General features: G+C 42.4%; 2 protein-coding genes across 3 annotated transcripts in view; both read right to left on the bottom strand.

The window, feature by feature from the left end:
* The window catches only part of CUNH17orf113 (chromosome unknown C17orf113 homolog), a 28,324-nt gene extending 20,875 nt beyond the window's left edge, over positions 1-7,449 (bottom strand). Inside the window, exons 1-2 of the mRNA XM_077459558.1 lie at positions 7,131-7,449; positions 2,593-3,190 (exon numbers count right to left, since the gene is read on the bottom strand). Coding sequence (XP_077315684.1) covers positions 2,593-3,162 — 570 coding nt within the window. The 5' untranslated portion in view covers positions 3,163-3,190; positions 7,131-7,449. The remainder of the gene's footprint in view (positions 1-2,592; positions 3,191-7,130) is intronic.
* Positions 1-22,731, bottom strand: part of ZNF385C (zinc finger protein 385C) — a 619,764-nt gene that overhangs the window by 191,840 nt on the left and 405,193 nt on the right. The gene's annotated exons all lie outside the window — the stretch shown is intronic.

The following is a 22,731-nucleotide window of genomic DNA, read 5'->3' as shown; positions in this document are numbered from 1 at the left end:
TCCAGCCGAAGCCGGACGATCGCCTTTCTCCGGAAAGGTCTGCCGAAACAGACCCACCCAGGTACTAGGGTAGGGGCTCCCCCGAAGGGAGGCCCCTCAAAGAGAGGGCGAACCAAGCCAGAAGGCCTATGTCCAGCCTCCCACAAGACTTTCAGGGTTGGCCCGAGGACCGACACCCTACTCATCAAACGTGCAAGTGACAACTCAAAACGTGACACACAGCAATCAAAAAAATAAATAAATAAATAAAGTGGGGAAGGGATAGTGAAGAGGGAGAGTGAAAAGGTGGCCATTGTGAATACAATGACCAGGCCACACTCACTAATGGTCCTGATGACCATGGTCTCTGGTACAGAAAGTGATGGGAAATCAAAATTTTGAGGAACAAAATGTGAGGGGAAATGGGGGTATCTCCTCACCTTGAAGAGATTTTCTCTTACTTTCTGCTGAGGGTCTGAGACACAAAATGAGACAAAAATAAAGACAGAATTTTTAACCATTCCCTATTCCACCTAAAACTAAATGGCCTCACGTATACTTTAAATACAAAAAGTAGATAGAAATATCAGATTAACATACATTTTAAGAAGGATTTGCAGAAACCTGTATAGAGCTTTAGTATTGTCAGAAGGGTAAACCATCAATGGCAGCCTCCACATTCATCATAAAAGTTTTCTTTTAAGGTATTAGCTAGCAAAAACACAAATGTCACAGCTGACTCTGACAGCTATGTCTTGTAGCACACAGCAAGTCCACTAAAACCCACCAGTAATCAACAATAAAGCATTTCTAAAGCCAAAATTTATTTTTTAGATTTGGAAAGAGCAGGGAAAGATTAAAACCTTGGTCAGGTTTCTAATACTCTCTGTGTCCCCGCTGGGGAGATTGACCTTATGTGACCACAGTCACTATGGGGTTGATTTACTAAAATCATAAGACTAAGGAGTGCAAAATCTGGTGCAGCTGTGCATGGTAGCCAATCAGCTTCTAACTTCAGTTTGTTCAGTTAAAGTGGATGGAGTGTTGTGGGTTTAGTAACACTAACCTTTGACAAAAAACGGGAAGCTGATTGGTTACAATGCACAGCTTCACCTAATTTTGCACTTCTTAGTCTTAGGAGGGGACCACCCCACGGCAAAATGAAAAAAAAAAAATTACATCCCCCCCAAAAAAATCCATACCAGACCCTTATCCGAGCATGTCGGGAAAGGGAGGGGATGAGCGAGTGTCCCCCCCCCCCGCGCTGAACCATACCAGGCCCCATGCCCTCAACATGGGTGGGGGGGTGGGTGCTTTGGGGAGGGCTCTAAAAACACCGTGCCCCCATGTTGATGGGGAGAATCGCCTCTTCCAGACAACCCTGGCTGGTGCTTGTTGGGGTCTGCAGGTGGGAGGCTTATCAGAATCTGAAAGCCCCCCTTTAAGAAAGTGACCAGTATTGAAGAGGTTAAAGAGGGGGAAAAAAAAACTTAAAACACAAAATGCATAAAAACTGCCCGCAAAAACGCATAAAAAATGCGGGTTTAAAAATGCAAGATGCACTGCAAAACGTGCATGAAAAACGCATCGAGTGCAGCCGCATAGATGTGAACCTAGACTAAAGAAAAGCTTTAGCTAAAAAAAAACTTTTCTCAGTAGTGGAGGAAAGAACATCAGCTGGATCATCTGTACTCCTGTTCTGCCTGAAGACCCAAAGCGGTTAACCATTGCAGCACTGGGAGTTCAGAGACAGGAAGAGGACATGCCTCACTACAGTGAAGATTTCTTCAGGATCCAACTTCCTGCATAATGTGGGACATACTTCATTACACGTAAGTGGTGTGACTAAAGTTGTAGGGTTTATCTTTTAGCTAAACATCAGCTTTAACTTACACTTTGGAGGGATTTCCTCTCTCTTCCTATTGTGTCTTCAAGACAGGGAATCTCTCTAAAGCAGGGGTATCCAAACGTTTCAGTACAAGGGCCACGCTATAAATTTTTCAAATATTGATGGGCCTAAAAAAATCTGTTTTATAAATGAACATATAAAAGACCTTTTTTCTAATCAGAATGATATGATTTAGGACAACAGAGAAAAAATTTTCAGGAAACAAAGCAAAAAAATTCTAAATAAACTTGAGCACCCGAGACTCCCAACTTACATCAGAGTTACGATTAGAGCACACCTAACATCAGGGTTCCTCCGTATATCACAGGGTCCCCATCAGAGTCCCCTATTACATTAGAGGGCTGGCTAAATTCTTGCAATGCGACACACTTGGCCTGTGAGCCATAGCATGGAGACTGCTGCTCTAGGACCGCGGCATAAAAAAAAAATAACAGGGTTTTTTAACCATTCCTTACTTTTTTTAAATCTAATAAAAGTTTTGGTTTAAATACACATTAAATGTTAAAGTGGAGTCATCCGTGTCAATAAATCTAAATGGTAATCTCACTGTTCCAGATTTTACCTCTGATAGTACCTTTGGAAGGCAGAATCCAGGAGGTATCAGAAGCATTTATACTGGTCAACTCATTTAGGATTAAATGCATCCACTTGACCTATTACTTTTATAGTTCTATGGCTATCATATCTGTCTGAGTTGTACACACCTGCATTTCTCTCACACTGCTTGAGTGGTAATACTCATTTTGCTCAGATGATAACAAGGCTTCACATAAATTGAATTTCTGCAGCTCCAGCAGAGAGGACAACTTCTTGCTGGAGATGCTCTCTTTGGCCATACAAAAGACAGTGGTCATGATAGCTATCTTGGATGGATCCATTTCAGCTTTGATAACAGACTTCATCTCTTGGTGAAACTGTAATTCCATTGCCATTTGCTCCCTATTTACAGCAAGTGCCTGCTTGTGGGCACCGGAGGTCACGTGGCGTAAAAGTGCATGTCGCTGAAAATTGTCTGTACCCACAGTAAAGGCATTCTCGGCCTTGCCATGCTTGTTCTTCACAAGGGCCTGACGGCACTCTACACAAAACATCAGCTTGCGCTCGTAGTCAAACTCTAGCCAGGTAAACTCTTCCTTCCAGTGCTCATTAAAATACCGTTTGCATTTCTTGTTGGAGTTTGAGGTCTCACCCGCTGGCTTTTTTCCAGGGGTCACCATACTTCCGCTGCCACCCATTTTGAAATCATACATTATGGGAAGGCTGTTGTTATCCATGATGCTCTAAACTGAGAAAAGAGCCAGACTGGTGGACGAAAGAGACAAGGGAAAACATATTAGGGATCCTGCAATGCACAGCTTCACACACCAATACTGACAGACATTTTGGTGTACGATGATGCTTCAGCCTAGTCATCAGTGAACCAAGACATCTGAGATTCCTGTAGAAAGAGGCTGTTTAACTCTCCAGGACTAAATGTACATATACAGCTAGCAGGTCCTAGTCTATGTGCCACATGCTATATTTTAGTCCTATGAAAGAAATGCTCGTACTAGAAATGGTTCATGCACGTCTGGGCAGGCTAAACATACTCATACTATGATAATTACTGGGCATGAGAGAATATGAATAGGAACTCTAGGCTTTGACAGTTGTATTACAATGTATGTGAATGTTATTGACATTCTGCAATGAAAACAAACCTAAAGCTGAACTCTGGAAATCTGCTAAACTTCACTGCCCCCTGCACTGCAAGGATTAGGTGCTCCATATTGTCCAGGAAGTTGGAATAGGCAATAATAACTACCTTATTCCTTGCAACCACAGTGGCTGGTGCTTGTATGCATCTTAAGGAGCTCCTATTATGTGGATGAGTCGTGACGTCCTTAAGTGCAATGCCTACTAGACCCCCACTGGAAGTTCTTGGGTGAAATAGGGGACACTGACAGGTGAATTTCTTGAAATTTCTGCAATTCAGCTTTAAACTGAAAGGAAAGGCTTGCTTTCACATTAACTCCATGCAATTAGTTACCCCATACTTGCACATTGATATATGTAAAATGTGTAAAATATATTTCTTTAGAGGGATTAGGCACCTTTACTCTCTTTAGCTTTAGCTCTCTGTTGCCCCTGCAAGCCAAAGCAAAGCCGATGGAAATTCCGACGGAAAATGTCCGATCGGACCGTGTTGTCGGATAATCCGACCGTGTGTGGGCTCCATCGGACTGTTTCCATCTGAATATCTGACACACAAAGTTTTAGAGCTGGGCTATAAAATTTTCCGACAACATGTCCGATCGTTTGTAGAGAATTCCGATCGGACAAAGTGCCACGCATGCTTAGATCAAATTCCTTGACCAAAGCTATTGGCTACTAGCCTGAACGTAGTCCCGTCATAACAAAATAATGTCATCACGTTCCGAATGATCAGATTTTCCTACAACTTTGTCTGACTGTGTGTATGCAACACCAGTTTTGGACAAAATCCGACAGATTTTGTTGTCGGAATGTCCGACCGTGTGTACAAGGGCTAAGAGGAGTTGTAGCAAATTCCTCTTTGAGCTCTCATGAATGAGGATGTTTGTTAAGAGCCGGAGCTGGTTGGAGCTGTGTGGATTCTGGTTTTAAAAATTTGTTTATTTGTGTAATGTGTAAAAATTTCAGCAGCCACATTTGTTCATTACATGTCATTTCTGTTGCATGATTATCAATACTGCACATTGACTACACCTTACTGCTAATCTCTTTCACATCAAGTCTATAGGTCAGGGCTGATGGAAAATTGTACAAATATATATCTAAAAAATAGCAATGAAGTGAAAATTTGAAAAGTTTGCAAAGTTGTTTTTAGGTACATTTTGTAATCATAACTTAAAGGCAGATTCCAGAAAGAAAAGAAAGCCTTAAATATTATGTAGTGAACAAGGTTTACCTGCTGAGGTCTCCAGTTTTTATCCTAGCATTGCTGTAGTGCACTATTTATTTTGCTGGAAAACAACTTCTATTCTATGAACAATTTCTTTGTGCATCTATTTGTAATACAGGGCAGGTATTCCCCACTATACTTTATAAACACTTTCTGTAGGTACATTGTTGTATCTAGCACTCAGAAAATTACAACCACCAGTGAGATTCTGACCTGAAATCTGGAAACTGACACATCGGACAGAGAGGCTCAGTTCAAACCTATGTGATTTGAAGCACTTTTCTAGAAGTGTTTCAATGTTTGGCATGAGGATTCCCATTTTATCCTGAGGTTCCTGTTCACACCTGAGCATCGTGTCCCTTGACGCATGTCGTCCAAAGCTTGAAAAAGTACATAAGCTTCTTTGGGGCAGAGTTATGCCTTCTTGGTCCCAACAATGGTAGCAAATGAAAAATGCACTTAGCACACGCTTTTGTGCTTTTTTTTTTTTTTGCCTCTTCTTATCTTAGTAACTAGCTTTCAATTAGCTAAAACAAAAATACTCAAGCCTGAAAAATCTGTGTACAAACATGCACAACTGGGCAGATGACAGGTCCGTGTCCACTCAATTTCTGCAGAGCGGACACAGACTGAGCCTGCTCTGCTCTATGAGAGGTGTAAATTAATTCTGCTTTCCATTTACACCCAACTAGTAGATGAGGTAGACGAGTGTAAGTGGATATAAGTCCATTTATACCCGCTGGTTCGTAGGGTTCACCGCCCAATCAGGTCTGCCTGAAAAACTGACAGGCGGACCTGATTGGATCCTTCATGTGAAAGGGGCCTTAGAGATAAAATGAAGGTCATAAATGCATGCACAAAAAAAATCTATTTAGAACATGCCTATTAGTGTTGCCCAGGGAAACAGAAATCTGGTGTTCAGCAACTGGATGATCTTGAAAATTGCTACATTAACTGGCCTCTTGATGATGTTCTGACAGTCTGCCATGGCCAAAGGACAGGTTGTGATCTAGGTACTATTTTCTCCTAGCCCAGGGGAATTCAATAGCAATGACCCGCAGTGAGAAGGCAAGGGAGACAACCTAGAGTCTACTTCCAGGTCTAGGACTAGGTGACCGGTTTAGTCTCAAGCTTTTGAAAATCCTTTTTTTCTACTTTTGGATTCCCCTCTCTATTTTTCCTGGTGGTCACTGTAAAAACAAACACACAAAAAAAAAAAAACGTTGGGAAATCAAAAATGACAGTTATCAGAGCAAGAAGTGAGGGTCTTCAAATGGGGACATCTGTTCTGGTCACAACTGTCTATTATGAGATCTCACCTTACTTTGGAAAAATTTCCTTTTGCTTACTGTTGCGTTACCTGGACAGATTGTGAAGGGAAATTTCCCCAGTGAGACAAAGAGTACCACAGATTGGGGAAGTGGGCAGAAGTGTTAAAGGTACACCAGGGGGTCCTTGCAATGCAATGGGCATCAACTCAAACTTAGGATGACAGGTGCGTGTAAAACATAATTGGGGATCTGTAATGGCATTGGCATCTAACTTCTAAGGATGTCTGGTAGAAAGTGATGCAAAGAGCAGGCTATGTCCTTTTCACTTTCTTCTAGTAGCACCGAAGCAAGGGATATGTGTGCCACCCAAGATTCAATCCACTCTTCAGGAAGATGCACGTATCTCATTTTTGTTTGCTCTATGTGGGACATAAGGCAGGCAAAGCTTATGTGGATAGTAAATACCTATCTACCCATGCCTATAGATGAGATCCAGTGCGGTGGAAGGACTTAAGGTCATAAGACTTCTGTTTAATAGACTTATATATAGGTGCCAATAGTCAATTATATTTTGCTGACTGCTGGAAACACATTAAACAGAGATCCAGCATCGTATGGCATCCTGCAGTGGCCAATGAACCAAAGCCTATTGGCACAGAATAATTATCATTATTTTAAACACTAAGTGCAGACTTATGAAGTCAAGGTTAAAAATCTTAACTACAGGTTAAAAGTGCATTAGTAGCAGGTACAGGATATAAAACAAGTTTGTTATATACATGAAATGGAGAAAGTAGTTACTGACAGCATGTTCATTTAACACAACTATGGTGTACGACTGCATTACTACAGGCAATAAACGTATCATTCTAAATAGATATAAAAAGAGATATAAACACATATTGTAAGCTGGCATTTAGGCAGAAAAGTTACTCATTAATCCTTTCCAGTTAAAATAACACAAAGAAAATGCATGGAAGAATGGTTAGGGCCGAGATTGTTAGTGCAGAAGTTCAGGATAGTGATGTAATGGCTTGCACATACATACCCTGTACAGAATGATAGAGCTTATGTGAACTTTCCAGGCTGCACCAAAACACACACTCCCCTATCCTCCTCCTCCTCCTCCTCCCCTGTGTTCAGACACACAAAGAGGAGCTCGCTCCATGCACTACTGTCTCTGTTCAGTAAAGCACTGAGCCCCACTGTTACAGGATGGTCACTCGCTCCTCAATAAACAGTTAAAGGGAGATGCATCCAGCATTGGGGAAAGACGCTTGCCTGCAAGCAGCCGCAGAAATACAGAGTCATGGGAGCAGCCATAATATGTGCCTGTGCAAATGTGTGTGTGTGTGTCTGCTGCGCTGCTGCATTGTCAGTGCTGCCACCTAGTGTCTGGGGATGTGCATACAACAATTCATACAAGAGTTCATTTGGTTTTCAGGTTACAGATTAAAGGCATAGTGCACTTTTTGGAAAAATGTAATAAATGCATGAACAATTACGCAATAAAAAATGTGTATTATTGTAAATGTTTGCATTAAAAAATGCAGAGCAGCCATTGTAGCCATGATCAGTGCATCACAGGACATGTAATGCACTGGCTTTTGCATTGCTCACCCCCAGCCCCAGAGCCATATAGGGGTACTGACCTTCTATTATGGGCCAGAGGAATTAATGAACAAACTAAATGTGTGGTGACATCACTGCCCTATTGCTGGCATGTTCTGCCATGGTGACAGATGGGACTTATAGAATGTTCCTTCACAGATCCATGGGAAGGGATGATGTAGCCGTGTGGGAGCAGCCATGCAAAAAAAAAAAAAAGATATCTGTGGTCACTGGTCAGCATGGCGCTTATCAGGTAATTAGAGACAGCAGGAGTCCCCAAACTATTGGGGTAACATAAAAGTTGGTACAAAAGGTAGACCGAGCCTTTAAAACACTAGTCTTTTTGCACCATGTACCATTGTTAATAGGGAAGGTGGAGGTAAATAAAACATTTGTGTTGGCTCAGCACCAGGACACGCAGAAAACAATTGCATTCTAAGTGCCCTGTTCACACCACAACGCTGCCTTGAGGTGGGCTGCAGTGCATTGCGTAGAAATGCAGACACGCTGTCTTCCCACAACCCAGCTCACGGCAAGTCACTGTCATTTTGAAACATCTCAAAAGTAAAAAAAGAAAAAAAAATGTAAACAATGCCTTGCGTTGTAATAAAGCAAGGCACATTCCCTGACCACCTTTACACAAGACACCAGCCTGCATACTAAAATGGCTTATTTGAGCATGTGGGCTGATGTGAACAAACCCTAACTGCAGTAAAGTCTGAAATGCAACTACATTTTACGTGAGTCTGAGTTTTATGACATTATAAGCGATGGCTATAAGCAGGTTTCTTACAAGGCTTCCAGACAAGGCTGCAGCCTCTTGTCATAGGGTTTCTTTGCTGTTAATGCAAAGTGTTTATTGGCAAAGCTGAAGGCCTCAGAGAAGGCGAACTGTCTCATTTTCAAATTCTTCTAAATAAGTTCACCTTTAGGTTGTAATATCTTCCTAATCACCTGCTTTCCACTCCAGAGTCTGTTGGAAGTACAACAGCATAGTTGCTAATAAACTGACAATACTGAATGCATTATACCTATCTATCCAGCAGGCGCCACTGCAGTGTTATAGTGTCTTATTCTATGGCAATGTGATCATAGGAAGATATCCTCCATGAAAGTAAAGGTGTTCTGCTGTATACAAGAAGCTTCCAGCGCATGTTTTTTTGTCAGGGCTGGCTTAGCCCTTCCTTCTCTGGGCTGGCCGCTCAGCTGTCGGCTAATTGCCAGCTCTCTTCTCTCTCCACAGTTACCAGCTGTTCCTGATGATGCTCGTTTGACCTGCCTACTTAAAGCCTTCCAGCTCACTTCACCTCTGCCTTCACCTTGGTCACATCACTAGAAACCATCTCCTTAAAGACTGGCTTGCCGACATCCCTTCTGGCTCCTTATCCTGCTTGCTGTTGCTCTACTTGGATCCCTGACTTCTGGCCTGGCTGATTATCCGATCTGGTTACTGGACTCTGGCTATGCTTTGACTACGCTTTTTCTATTTACCTTTTTATTCTTATTAATAAACAAGTGTGATTTAATTATACTTCTGTCTCAGTCTGATTCATGGTTTCTGACAGTTTCAATACGTAAAACAGGTTATGGGTACCAGTCACCCAGGCATTGGAAAGGATACTACAAGTCGGGGCACTGGAGAGGATACTCAATGAGTACAGAGAAGTCTATAGAAGTACTGTATGCAAGCTACAAAAGATGGTAAGCGGTTCAGATATGAAGTTTACAATTGCAAAGCTGAACAATGGCAATTACCAGCTGTGGAAGTTTAAACTAGAAATTATTCTAGGCAAGGATGACTTGTGGCAAGTAGCTGAATACAGACAGACAGATGGAGAAATGGGACAAGGATAGGCAGGCAAAGGCAACCACTAGCTTACTAGTGGAAGATGACTAGCTTTTCCACATAAGAACAGAGAAAGCGTCCAAAGGTATGTGGACTTTATTGCAAAAATTGCATGAGCGTTCAAGTCTAAATAGCAAGTTATTTCTGCTAAGGAAGCTATATAAGAAGAGACTAGAACAAGGCCGGCAAAAGCGTGACCGAGTGAAAGCTATGCTAGAAATCATAAAGCAGCTGCATGCCATTGGAGAGGACATCAAAGATAACCATATTGTTGCCCTGCTCCTCTATAGCCTTCCAGAGACATACATTGTTATTACTAACACTTTAGAAACCAGACCTGAGCAGGAGCTGACACTAGAATATGTCAAAGGGAAATGAATCGACGCATATGACAGAAGGAAAGAAAATAAGCACTGTGATGACAAAGCTCTTAAGATGTACACAGGCACAAAGCACAACAAAGAAAGCAGAGCCTGTTTTTGCTGTAAAGGGACCAGTCACTTAAAAAAAGGACTGTTCTATCTGAAAAGCTGAACAGTGAAAGCTAGAGATAGCTACAAAAGAAAGCATCAAAGCAGGCATAAAGGAAACTGCAGACACATCATGGAGTGGCATCTTTAAAGTGACACAGAGCGGCAAGCCACGCGGCTGGTGCATAGACTCAGGAGTGACAAGCGACATGACTAGCGATGAGACCTTCTTCACACAAACATTGATTACAGTGCAAATTACAACGTTTTCCTAGCAAAATGGAAAAAGCATCAGCTCCGAATGTAAAGGCCAGGGCTTCCTGAACTGCATTACACCACAAGGGGGCAAGCAGAGTATCCCTGTAAAGAAAGTGCTGTATGTTCCTGAACTAGCAGCCTTCTATCAGTGAAAAGTCTTGCTTACAACGGTCTGTTGTTTACCTGGAAAAATCATCAATGAAGTTAAATTCCAGGGTTATGAGTGCACAATTCACAATAATAAGCAATTCCTCGCAAAAGGAAAACTGGATGACCAGCAAGCCAATATAGTCTCTAATGACATACACTGCAAATGTATATACTCATGGCACAGGCAGCTGCGACACAGTCCAGAAGCTATACAGGACATTATAAAAGAGGGTCTCATCAGAAGATTTGACAATAATGCCTTGCAAAGTGCTCAAAAAATGTAAGTAGTGTATTGAAGCAAAAGCCACACGTACTCCCCTTCCACAGGCATCTCAAAGAAAAACTACCCATCCCCTGCAGCTCATACGAAGTTTCCAATGAAAACTCCCACGTCAGGCGGGAACAGATATCTACTGACTTTCATTGATGATTTTTCCAGGTAAACAACTACTTATCTGATGGTGAAACACAAAAATGAAACATCAGAGGAACTCCAAGAGTTCATTGCCATGTCTAGCAACAAATGCAACGCAAACCAGTAATAATATGCACCGACAATGGGGGAGAATACATAAGCAAAATGGCCTTATACTTGAAGAGACAAGGACTAGTACACCAGACAACTACAACATACACTCCTGAACAATATGGTGTAGCAGAAAGGAAAAATTGCACTTTTATATAAATGGCCAGGTGCATGTTGCCATATGCCAACCTACCTCACAAGTACATGACTGCAACCTACCTACAGACTACCCTCAAAAAACATTAAAAGTACGCCATTCAAAATATGGCTTGGATCAAAGCCTAGCATAGGGCACATCAAAGTGTTTGGATGTAAATCATATGCCTATATTCCAAGTGAGAAGCGATCCAAGCTGGAGAACAGAGCCATAGAGGGAATTCTAGTGGGCTACAGCAAGCAAACTAAGGGTTAGAGAATCCTACACCCAAAGACTGACAAAGTGACAATAAACCGTAGTGTTTATTTTTATAAAAACCCATCATCAGAAACACCGATCCCTGAAAGTTGTGAAGTGAATATTCCCAACAAACCAGAAGAAAAGGTTGACCAAAACGAACCTTTGCAGGTGTCCGAACAAGAGGTGGAACTCACAATGCCTAAACCAAGTTCCCCATCAGATTCTGTTGAATTGCCTGAAGTTAGAAGGTCCACTCAGAGTACAAGGGGTATACCACACCACAAGCTGTCATACACTGTCAAAACACACAGCATACTTGAACCAACATCCTGGGAAGACATAGAAAAACTGCCAAAACATAAAGCCAATAAATGGAGAAAGACAGTAGAAAAAGAATTAAAGTCACTTCAAGAAAATAAAACCTGGACACTAACAGAGCTCCCCCCTAACCGCAGAACCATAGGAAGTAAGTGGACTTTCAAAGTAAAGTCAGACGCAGAAGGTAATATCCACAAATACAAAGCCAGACTAGTTGCCAAGGGTTACTCCCAGAAATTTGGTGACGATTACAAAGAAACATTCGCTCCTGTCGTAAAACACTGCACCATCAGAGCGCTGCAACTTAGCGTTGCAACCCTGAAGGGCATGCAAGTGAAACACCTAGACTTTAAACCTGCTTTCCTATATGGAAACATTAAGGAAGATTAAGGAAGATCTCTATATGGAGCAACCACCAGGGTTTGAGCAAGGCGGCAACCTTGTGTGTAAACTTCAGAAGAGCATCTACGGTCTTAAGCAATCTGTAAGGATGTGGATTGAGAAAGTCAATGAAGTACTTACCAGAGAGGGATTATCCCTCAGTAGGTGATACTCGACATCGATGTGTTTGGTTCTTGGATTGACCCTTTCTGATTGCGTAAGCTTTATACATCCCTGGTTGTGATCAAAAATGGGACGTGGTTTTAACATGTCTATCCCAATGTCCACAAAAAATTTGACGAATCCATATCACTTCTTGCTGCAATGTACTCTGCTTCAGTTGCTTACTTTCGACTAGACCGACTTATGGTTCCTTCCCCATACTGGAAGATGAATCCACTTGTGGATTTGCAGTCTGTGCAGTCCCCAGCCCAATCAGCATCCACATATCTGACCAGTATTGGATTGGATGTTGCTGGTAACCCTAACTTCAGATGATAAAGATATTCTCCACGAAAGCAAAGTATTTTGCTGCATACAGGAAGCTTCCAGTGCATGATTAAATACCCTGCTAATAGAGTCCCCCCACCCCATGACAGTGGGGGTCCTCTCCTCTTATCACATTTAAAATTGGTGCTGCTATTTGGGGCTCCATCTGCATAGCAGCTTCATTCATTCACAAAGATCTCTGAATCAATAAACTACATCACAGCACACTCCATGTAGTTCTCAATGGACTAGAAGTATGCTGTCCATTGACACTTCCTCCAGCTTTTAACTGAAAGACTTGAAAGGATGTAAGGGCAGAAAGCTGGAGGACGGGACTGAAGCCATGATCCACTGATCGTGGGTGCGATGCTTTGCATTCTCTTGTGTGGAAAAATAATAAATACAAATTTTTGTTCCTGCACAAATGTGTGCATTTATTATTTTTTCCCGAAATGTGAACCTAGCCTTTAAAAGGAGCATACAGTACACATAACTCCCTAATGCTAACAACATTTTAGTTGTGAATATAACAGGAATAGTTCAAATCTATGTCAGCTTTTTATCTCTGCCTGTGATACCATTGGGGAAATTGCCTTCACTTTCTGTCCATGTAACACCCATTCAAGAAAAACAGCATTAAAAATATGGTCAGATGCTCTAACCATTACTTACTAAAAGTTTTTTGACTATGTCTTTGTTCACTGTCACTTAATTGTTTGGCAGGATGTAAAGTAAGAACTACGTTAAAGAAAAATTCCAAGTATGGATATTTTATACATAGTTACATTGGTCCAGCTTGGACCAGTGTAACTATGTATATACCATACCTGGTTGATGCCCCTGGAAGTTGGAAATCACTGAAGTAGACACAAGCAGCTGCCCTGCTGCTTTCTAAACACAGGAGGTCTCCCACTTGGCACGGGCACCATTCAGAGAATGCTTTGTATTCAAATTGTATTGGATGAGGAGGAGAGTGTGACATCACCTCCTTGCCTGTATACTTCGTCCAATCAGAGAACGCATTGCAGCCAGTCAGAAAATGTAAAACATTCTCTGAATGGTGTCCACACTGAGTGGGCAACCTCCTGTGCAGCAGGGCAGCCGCTTGGCATGGGACCCAGAAGCAGTATGTATAGAATAGCCATACCTGGAATTCTTCTTTAATTATTGTATTTGCCATTTATAAATGATAGGTGTACTTTTCTGATGAGGGTTGCAGTTAACCTTTAGGTTAGTGCCACTGTGCAGTTTTGATATAATTACAAAGGATATGGAATTCATCTGAGTTTTATATGCAATATTAATTCCATAAAGTTTTATTGAATTATCAGATAAGAAAATACAGATAGAAACAAGGTGGCGGAAATCGTGTTACATGTAAAGAGATGACGCAAAGCATGTTATTATAACAAAATTGTCTGATAATTTTCACAAAAAGTACTATATGTACCGTATTTGTATACATGGTACAAATATGAATCAATATAAATGTTACAGAAAAACAGACGTGTATTGAGATAAGTTGCATAGAAAAAGCAACATGCTCAGCAAAGATAAATAATGTCAACTACTTTACTACGGGTCCATTGTCTCCCCACCAGGGCAATGATGCAATCCTATACAAAATGTATTGCCACTTTTAGATTTACCTTCAACTGTGTAGTACACAGGCCTGCCAGATTGCATTCAAATTAAAAGTGTTTAGGGGGTGACCTCATATTATATGGTTTTGGTAAATCTACAGGAAAATCATACAAGAGAATTGTATAATGTATGATTAGCCTCAGAGTTTCAGTAGATTTAGGCTCCATGCACACAGGAGCTCATAAACTGCAGTTTATTGGAGTTTGGGCATTTTTTTTAAAAGCCCATAAACTCTACTCTATGTTAGCCTATGTGTCCATGCACACATGGACGTTTTTTATCTTTAATGAGCAGTGGAGTTTATGGGCTTTTTCCTGGACGCCAGAAATTTGCGTTCAAAATGCCGTTTTTCACCGGCAAAAAACGTCAAATGCTGATAAACGCTTATAAACGCTCATAAACACGCATTAATTAGTGTTCGGCATTCTATTTTTTCAATGCATTGTGGGAGTTTATAATGTACTGTGGGATTTTTGGAGTATCCTCTGTGTATTTTAATTGAAAACGCCGATAAACGCTAACACTAATAAACGCTCATAAACGCTAGTAGAAAACGCTGTTAAAAGCAGGTTTTTCAACCAGCATTTTCTGCCAGCAATCTGGCGTCCAGAAAACGGAAAATTGTATACTCACCTTTCCGTAATTTTCCTTTCCTGACGCATCTTCATGGCACCACACACTGGGTTGTGACTCCGCCCCCACAACCTGACAGGATTGGTTAACTATAAATTTGAAGGGGAGACCTCCTGCTGCATTCTCTGTAAATATCATCATAAACTAAACAAACGGGAGGGAATTGTGTGGTGCCATGAAGATGCGTCAGGAAAGGAAAATTACGGAAAGGTGAGTATACAATTTTCCGTTTTCCTGACGCCTTCATGGCAGCACACACTGGGAAATAACTCGCCAGACGGGTGGGTAAATGCAAAATATATTTAATTCCTATAATGCCGAAGAGTTGGCTCTAATAACAGATCTACCAAAATCCGCCAAGGACAAATGGGCAGAATTCACTTTATAGTGAGAAATTAAAGTATGTTCAGAGGACCATGTTGCTGCCCTACAAATCGTCTCTGGAGAAACTCTGCAATATGCCGCCCAAGAAGTAGCCACTGCCCTAGTAGAATGAGCCCTGATGTCTTCTGGAATCGCTAAATGTTGCGTGGAGTATGCCTTTTTAATGGCCCTCACCAACCAGGCCGCAATAGTGCGTGAGGAAGCTGGCAGCCCGCGTCTAGTTCCATGAGGAATAATCAAGAGAGAGTCCGTTTTCCTAAAGGAGGTAGTAGCTGACAAGTAGTTGGTGATGGTGGATTTAATGTCCAGCGGATGAGGATCTCCGTGATCATCAGTGAAGGATGGAAGGACAATATCTTGGTTATAGTGAAAGGAAGAAGCCACTTTGGGTATGAAATGATCTGAGGGTCTAAGAACTACCCTGTCTGGAAAGAAAACCAGATAAGGCTCTGAAATAACCAAGGCTTGAATTTCCGACACTCTTTTGGCTGATGTTATGGCAATTAGAAAGGCAAGCTTCAGAGTCAAGTCCCATAGTGAAATAGATTCCACAGGAATAAACGGTGGACTAGAAAAGGCACGGAGAACTACCGACAGATCCCATGCTGGAAACATAGGCTTCCTAGGAGGCTTTATCTTCAGACTAGCCTTAAGAAATTGGATGACCAGGGGATGAAAGGCCCATTTTGTGCCTGTTTTAGCAGAGAGAGCCGAAACCTGTACCTTGAGGGTGCTTGAACTGAGGCCTTTGTTAATTCCCGAATGAAGGAATTCCAGAATTTGAGGTGGTCCCGGAGCAAGAGGATTCCAACTTCTTTCTCGGGCCATAAGGCAGAACTTTTCCCAAATTCTAGCATAGATGGAATTCGTAGAAACTTTCCTAGCCTGCATTAAGGTAGAGATGACCTCCTGGGAACAGCCTTGCGCCCTCAACCTAGACCTTTCAACTTCCAGGCCATCAGATGTAACCTCTCGGGAGCAGGATGAAGAAACTGTCCCTGTGAGAGAAGGTTTGGTTCCAGTGGCAGAGCAATTGGTGGCTGGACACTGAGCTGTAGAAGAGTTGTAAACCACGGCCTCCTCGGCCAGAATGGAATTACTGCGATTACTGTTACCGAAGACCTCCGGAGTCTGGACAGGAACCTCGCAATTAGAGGAGTAGGCGGGAATATATACCCCAACTTGAAACTCCATGGGTGTATTAGGCAGTCTATTCCCTCGGCTGATGGAAACGGATTCCTCGACAGGAACCTGTGACATTTGGTGTTTAAAGGAGTGGCTGCCAGATCTATCTCCGGTGTCCCCCAGGTTTCCGTCAGGAGAGAAAAAATTTGAGGACTGAAAGACCACTCGTTGTTGGACAACGGCTTCCGACTCAGATAGTCGGCCAATGCATTCTGCGTTGCTGGGACATATACTGCCCTCAAGTCTGCTAGGTGAACTTGGGCCCATTCTAAAATGGGACGAACTTCCTCCATCAAGGTAACGCTTCTTGTGCCTCCTTGTCTCTGCACATAAGATACTGCCACCTTGTTGTCCATCCTGATAAGCACACTCTTCCCCGAGAGCAGAGACGTGAATGCCGTTAGGGCATGGAAGGCCGCCCTGAGTTCCAAAATATTGGAAACTACTCCTAGGGCTTGGAACTGCCACTGGCCTTGGACTGCTAGGTCCTGGTAGTGTCCTCCCCAGCCGCTCTGGCAGGCATCTGAAGTCACCACTTCTGGGTCTGGAGGGACTATTGGCTTGTATTTCTCTAAGTTGTTCTGGTGTGTCCACCACCATACTGAACGTTTCACCGGCTTGGAAATGACAATGGTCTGATGCATGGACACTCCATTCCACTGCCTGAGAAAGGAGTTTTGCAGGATCCTCATGTGCCATTGGGACCATTGCACCATGGGTATGGTGGCTGACATGGATCCCAGCATGCTTAGACAAACCCTGGCTGAAAGATGACTTGCTGACAGCAGTCTCCGCATCTTTTGAATTAGGAGCTGAATCTTCGTTTGTGGTAGCTGAACTCTGTTCAGTTCGGTGTCCAGATGTGCTCCTAGAAACACCATCTTCTGCGTGGGTTGTAAACTGCTTTTTTTCAAATTGACGATCCACCCGAAGTTGTGGAGAGTTGAAAGAAGAATTTCCCGATGCTGAAGTAATAACTCTCGACTTTTTGCTAACAATAGGATGTCGTCTAAATAATGGTGTATTCGAAGACCTTTCCCCCTCAGGAACGCTACTAATGGTAGGAGAGTTTTCGTAAAGGTCCTGGGAGCTGACGAAATGCCGAATGGAAGGCACCGAAACTGGAAATGGGAATGATTGATGGCGAACCGAAGAAATTTCTGAAAGGCCGGATGTATTGGGATATGAAGATAGGCGTCCGACAAATCTACTGACAGCATCCAATCGCCCAGATTTATTGCTAAGAGTATGGACTGGAGACTCTCCATTTTGAAGGCTTCTACTTTGATGTTTTTGTTGAGCCTTTTGAGATCCAGTACGGGACGAAAATCTCCTGTCCTCTTCTTCACCAAAAATAACGGAGAGTAGAAACCTCTCCCTCTTTGAGTTGAAGGAACTTCCACAATAGCCCCCTTCTGTTTTAAATCTGCTACATATTCTATCAGGAGATTTTTCCTGAATAGTGTGGAAGGCAGTCTGGTAGGCTGAAAGTGGTTTCCTGGAAACCCGTTCACGAACTCCCATTTGTGCCCATACTTGATTGTGGACAGTGCCCAATTGTCCTGTATATGTCTTGTCCAGATCTGAAGAAACCTTCTTAGCCTGGCGCCCACCTGGGCTAGGTGAGCGGGCAAACTTTCAATAGGACTTTGGATGCTCCCCTGCGGGTGTAGCCTTGGTCTTCTGCATTCTCAAAAAGGAAGGCTTAGTATTCTTCCAATCCCTCCTGAATTCTCTGCCGGGACGGTAGGATCTGGACTCCCTATACTTATCCGGAAGATTTCGCCTAAAAGAAGGCCCTTTCTGAGCTTTGGGTCTTCTATCGGAGGGAATCAGCCCAGATTTCCCTCCTGTGACTTTGGAAATAGCCGAGTCCAGTTTGGCTCCAAAGAGATTAACACCATCATAAGGGATTTTGCACCAATTAATTTTGGAGGCTGTATCGGCCATCCATGGCTTCAGCCATAAGGCCCTCCTTGCTGTTACTGACGCCAACATTGTTCTGGCCGAGGATCTTATGATATCCACTGAGGCCTCTGCTACAAAGTCACCTGCCAATCTAATCTCCTGCAAAGAAGAGACTAATTTCTCCATTTCTTTACCTTCTAGCAGATCTTTCTCCAACTTAGTAGCCCATCCAGAAATAGCTCTAGCCACCGCTGCCGTAGTAATAGCCGGCCTGCAGGAGCCCCCCGCCATGGAATACGCCTTTTTTAACTCCAAATCCATTTTACGGTCCAGTACGTCTTTAAAAGAGACCGCATCTTCGATGGGTAAAGTGACATGATGAGCCAGACGCATCAGGGAGGAATCCACAATGGGAGCATTAACCAAAGCTTTAACTTTTGATTCGTCCAGAGGATACATTTTCGCTAATCTGTTAGCGATGCTTGGTCGCTTGTCTGATTCCCACTCATCTTTAATAAGATCTCCGAGTTCCTCAATAAATGGGAAGGACTCTGGTCGTCTTTTTAAATTGGGAAAGTACTTGCGGGTTTTCTGAGGTTCAGCAATAATATCCTCCCAGCCGATAGCCTTATTGACTGATCTTGCGAATGGTTCCACCAAAGAAAAATCAAATCCTGCAGACATTTCCTGGCCGTCATTATCTGAGGATGATTCCGAAGCTTGGGAACGATATGTGTGTGCAGTGGATGTGCTGGGGCCTGCCACCTCCATAGCGGGTGCTGTTGCCAAAATAGACTCACGTACTGATTCTCTTATAAGATCAGTCGCAATTCTGGCGTCTGCTTCCTTCTCCTTAGTTGCTTCATTGAAGCAAGAGCGACAGGCAAGCTTCTCCGGAAGGGCCGGTGCGCCACATATCCAGCAGGCGTTAGCTGCGGGTCTGGTGTGATGGCTGTGATGAGAGGAAGGAGACCTGTGGTCCGAGCGGCTATGCCGAGAGCGACCGTGGTGGGAGCGACCATGTCTCTGACGAGATGAGGACCTGGAGCGACTTCTGTGCGATCTTTTACTGGAAGTGCGACTTGAGCCTCTTCCATGCCTGGAACTTGCTCCTCTTGATCTGGTAGGACTGCAAAAAAAGCAGCATCTTTAGCAGTCGGCACTCTTTTTTCTCCCCTTCAATACTCACCTACGACGTGTAGAGCCCCTTACCTTTCTAGCTGTCGGTGGTCTGCGTGGGCAGTGGACTCCATGAAAAAGGGTAGACAGAGTAGACTGAAGGGAAGAAAGAAAGAATTTTCCTTGCGATACTGATAGAAGATGAATAATTCAAAAACACACAAAAATTTTTATTTTATTTTTTTAAAGAAAAAAGATTTTTTTATTTTTTTTTTTAAAACCTGCCCCTTTAAGATTAGCATTTGAATAAAAAGGCTAGCAGAATACCCACAAAAGATTATGCAGACACAGTAGAAAAAGGAATGTTCTTACCTGATCCAGCCGAATAATAGAAACACAGGGCAGTGCTTTGTAAACAGCAGCATGCAGAAGCATACAGCTGTATTTTTAAAAAACGGCGCCATAGCGGCGCCGAATGACGCTCCGCGCATGCGCAGAACTGCTGGAGGATACCGGCGCCATCTTGGAAGAGGGAAAAAACCCTCTCTTCAGGGGAAAACAAGGATCCAGCTGCAAATAGACATGCGCAGAGCGCTGAGGACACTAGCGGCGGCCATGACAGCTGTCTGGAGGACAGCAAGACCCAGCCACTCCTGCAGGGAAAAAAAGGTATTTTTTTTAAATAAGAAAGGATAGGATTCAAAAAGGGAGCCCACTGCACAATAAAAGCTTATTTAAAGCTTATAAAAAAACTCCGTGAGATGTCCCCTGAGACCACCAGAACGGGGATTCCCTCCATAAAGCTCATTTAGAGACTGTACAGGAGGGACTTCCAAACAGGAGAGGCTTGAACCTGCTGGGGTGAGGCGGTAAGAGGCTTATTCATCTGTAGGTATCTTTGAACTCGAACGATCCAACCTGTCAGGTGAGGATAAAAAAGAGAATGCAGCAGGAGGTCTCCCCTTCAAATTTATAGTTAACCAATCCTGTCAGGTTGTGGGGGCGGAGTCACAACCCAGTGTGTGCTGCCATGAAGGCGTCAGGAAAAAACTTTTTTGAGCTTCAGTGTGCATGGAGCCTTAAATATCAGATGAAGATCCCTGAGAGTGGGGGGGGGGGGGGGGGTGATTAGGAGACACAACATATTCCCCAGAGGTCTTAGATACTAATATTACGTTTTACTTGATACAAACACCTAAAGAAAGCATGCCAATATTATCTAATGAACAAAGTAAATCAAATCATATACAGTGCAAAACCTGAACTGACAGAAATTGAGAATAGAGACTGGAATATTCCTTTTTTGGCATCTGGATGTACAGGTCTCTAGAGGATCATGGGAAGTGTAGTTTTACAGCAGCTGGACAACTACATGTTGCTCTTTTGTTCCTGTGTGTGGGACTATATAAAGCAATTTTTATTTATTTATTTTACCATTTTTACACTGTGAAGTTTTAGAAGGCTTATACCACCAATGGGTAATGACATACAGTGGCTATAAAAAGTCTACACACCCCTGTTAAAATGTCAGGTTTCTGTGATGTAAAAAAATGAGAAAAGATAAATAATTTCAGAACATTTCCACCTTTAATGTGACCTATAAACTGTACAACTCAATCGAACAACAAACTGAACTCTTTTAGGTGGAGGGAAGTCTTTTTCGGGTAGGAGTCTATCAGCATGGCACATCTTGACTTGGCAATATTTGCCTACTCTTCTTTGCAAAAACACTCCAAATCGTCAGACTGCGAGGGCATCTTCTGCGCACAGCCCTCTTCAGATTACTTCACAGATTTTCAATTGTATTCAGGTCTGGGCTCTGGCTGGGCCATTTCAAAACTTTAATCTTCTGGTGAAGCCATTCCTTTGTTGATTTGGATTTATGCTTTGGGTCGTTGTCATGCTGAAAGATGAAGTTCCTCTTCATGTTCAGCTTTCTAGCAGGAGCCTGAAGGTTTTGTGCCAACATTGACTAGTATTTGGAACTGTTCATAATTCCCTCTACCTTGACTAAGCCCCAAAGCATGATGCTGCCACCACCATGCTTCACTGTGGGTATTGTGCTTTTTTTGATGATGTGCAATGTTGTTTTTGCACCAAACATATCTTTTGGAATTTCGGCTAAAAAGTTCAACCTTGATTTAATCACACATTTTCCCACATGCTTTTATAATATATATATATATATATATATATATATATATATATATATATATATATATATATTTATTTTTTTCTTTGATTAACTGATATTCAAACCATATGTTGATCATTTCAATTATATCAGTGACTCCTGCTATCCACCGTGCAGCAAATTGCTCCTATTAGACTTTGTCAACTCCCATTTGTTGTATTCTCTCTGTATTATGCTTCAATAAAAAAAAAAAATATTCAATGTTAGCATTTATCTCCTCAATCTTTGAATATTAATAGTTTAATATTTTTTGTGCTCTGTTACATTTTTTGTAGTTCCTGTTAATAAATGTAGTTATGTAACACAACTAATCTAATAAGCTAAATTCCTGCAATGCGTACATCACAAACAAGGTGACATGAGGTAGGATGTAACGGTTTTGCTTGGAGGCTTTGATTAAACTGGAAGCTGACCTCAATATGGCGAGAGAGATTTGTCTCTAACAGCCTGGGGCCCACAGATGACATTTGGAATAACCTACTGCTGCGTGTTATCAAAGCAAGGAGTCAATAAGAAATTAACAGACTTCAGAAATTCCTCAAGTAACAGAATTTAGCTGTGAAGGCCATTTCCTCTAAACAGCTGGAATGAAAGGCAAGTACAAGTAGCAAGGCAGTAAAGCTAGGGTCTTCGTGGCTCAGAAAGGGTGGAAAAAAGAACAAGGCCCAAAGCCATGTACTTCCTTCGCCCTCTGACGGGTCGACAAGGGAGCTCTAACGCAAGGTGACAGAGCCTGAGAGAGCAGAGAAATAGGGCGGTGTGGAAGAGGTTGCCTAACATTGTGCACTCACAATGGATTATCCAAAGATCACTGACATAGCACATCAGCTGTGACATTTGCTAGAGGATAGTGCAGCTATGTGAGGCCTCGACAAAAGAATGCTTTACTCGTCTGTTTTAATAATTTCATGCTAATGGCTAATTAAAGGTCATCTTACACAATAAAGGTAACTATTGTGAGGGCTAGACCAATATCCTACAAAATAAATTCTACCAATCCCCATAGAAGTGGTACTGTCACTGAGGTTCCATTATTTTTTATGCATTTAAAATTTGTCAAAAGTATGTGCAGTATGATACAATACTAACACTAAAAATGACCAATACCGCCATCTATTTTGTACTTTCTACATCAC

The sequence above is a fragment of the Lithobates pipiens genome, unplaced genomic scaffold (assembly GCF_037356315.1).
Source record: "Lithobates pipiens isolate NorthernLeopardFrog02 unplaced genomic scaffold, aLitPip1_a1.2 Scaffold_28, whole genome shotgun sequence".
NCBI classification, from domain to species: Eukaryota; Metazoa; Chordata; class Amphibia; order Anura; family Ranidae; genus Lithobates; species Lithobates pipiens.
The sequence above is the reverse complement of the archived record's forward strand: the minus strand, read 5'-3'. Positions and strand labels throughout refer to the sequence as shown.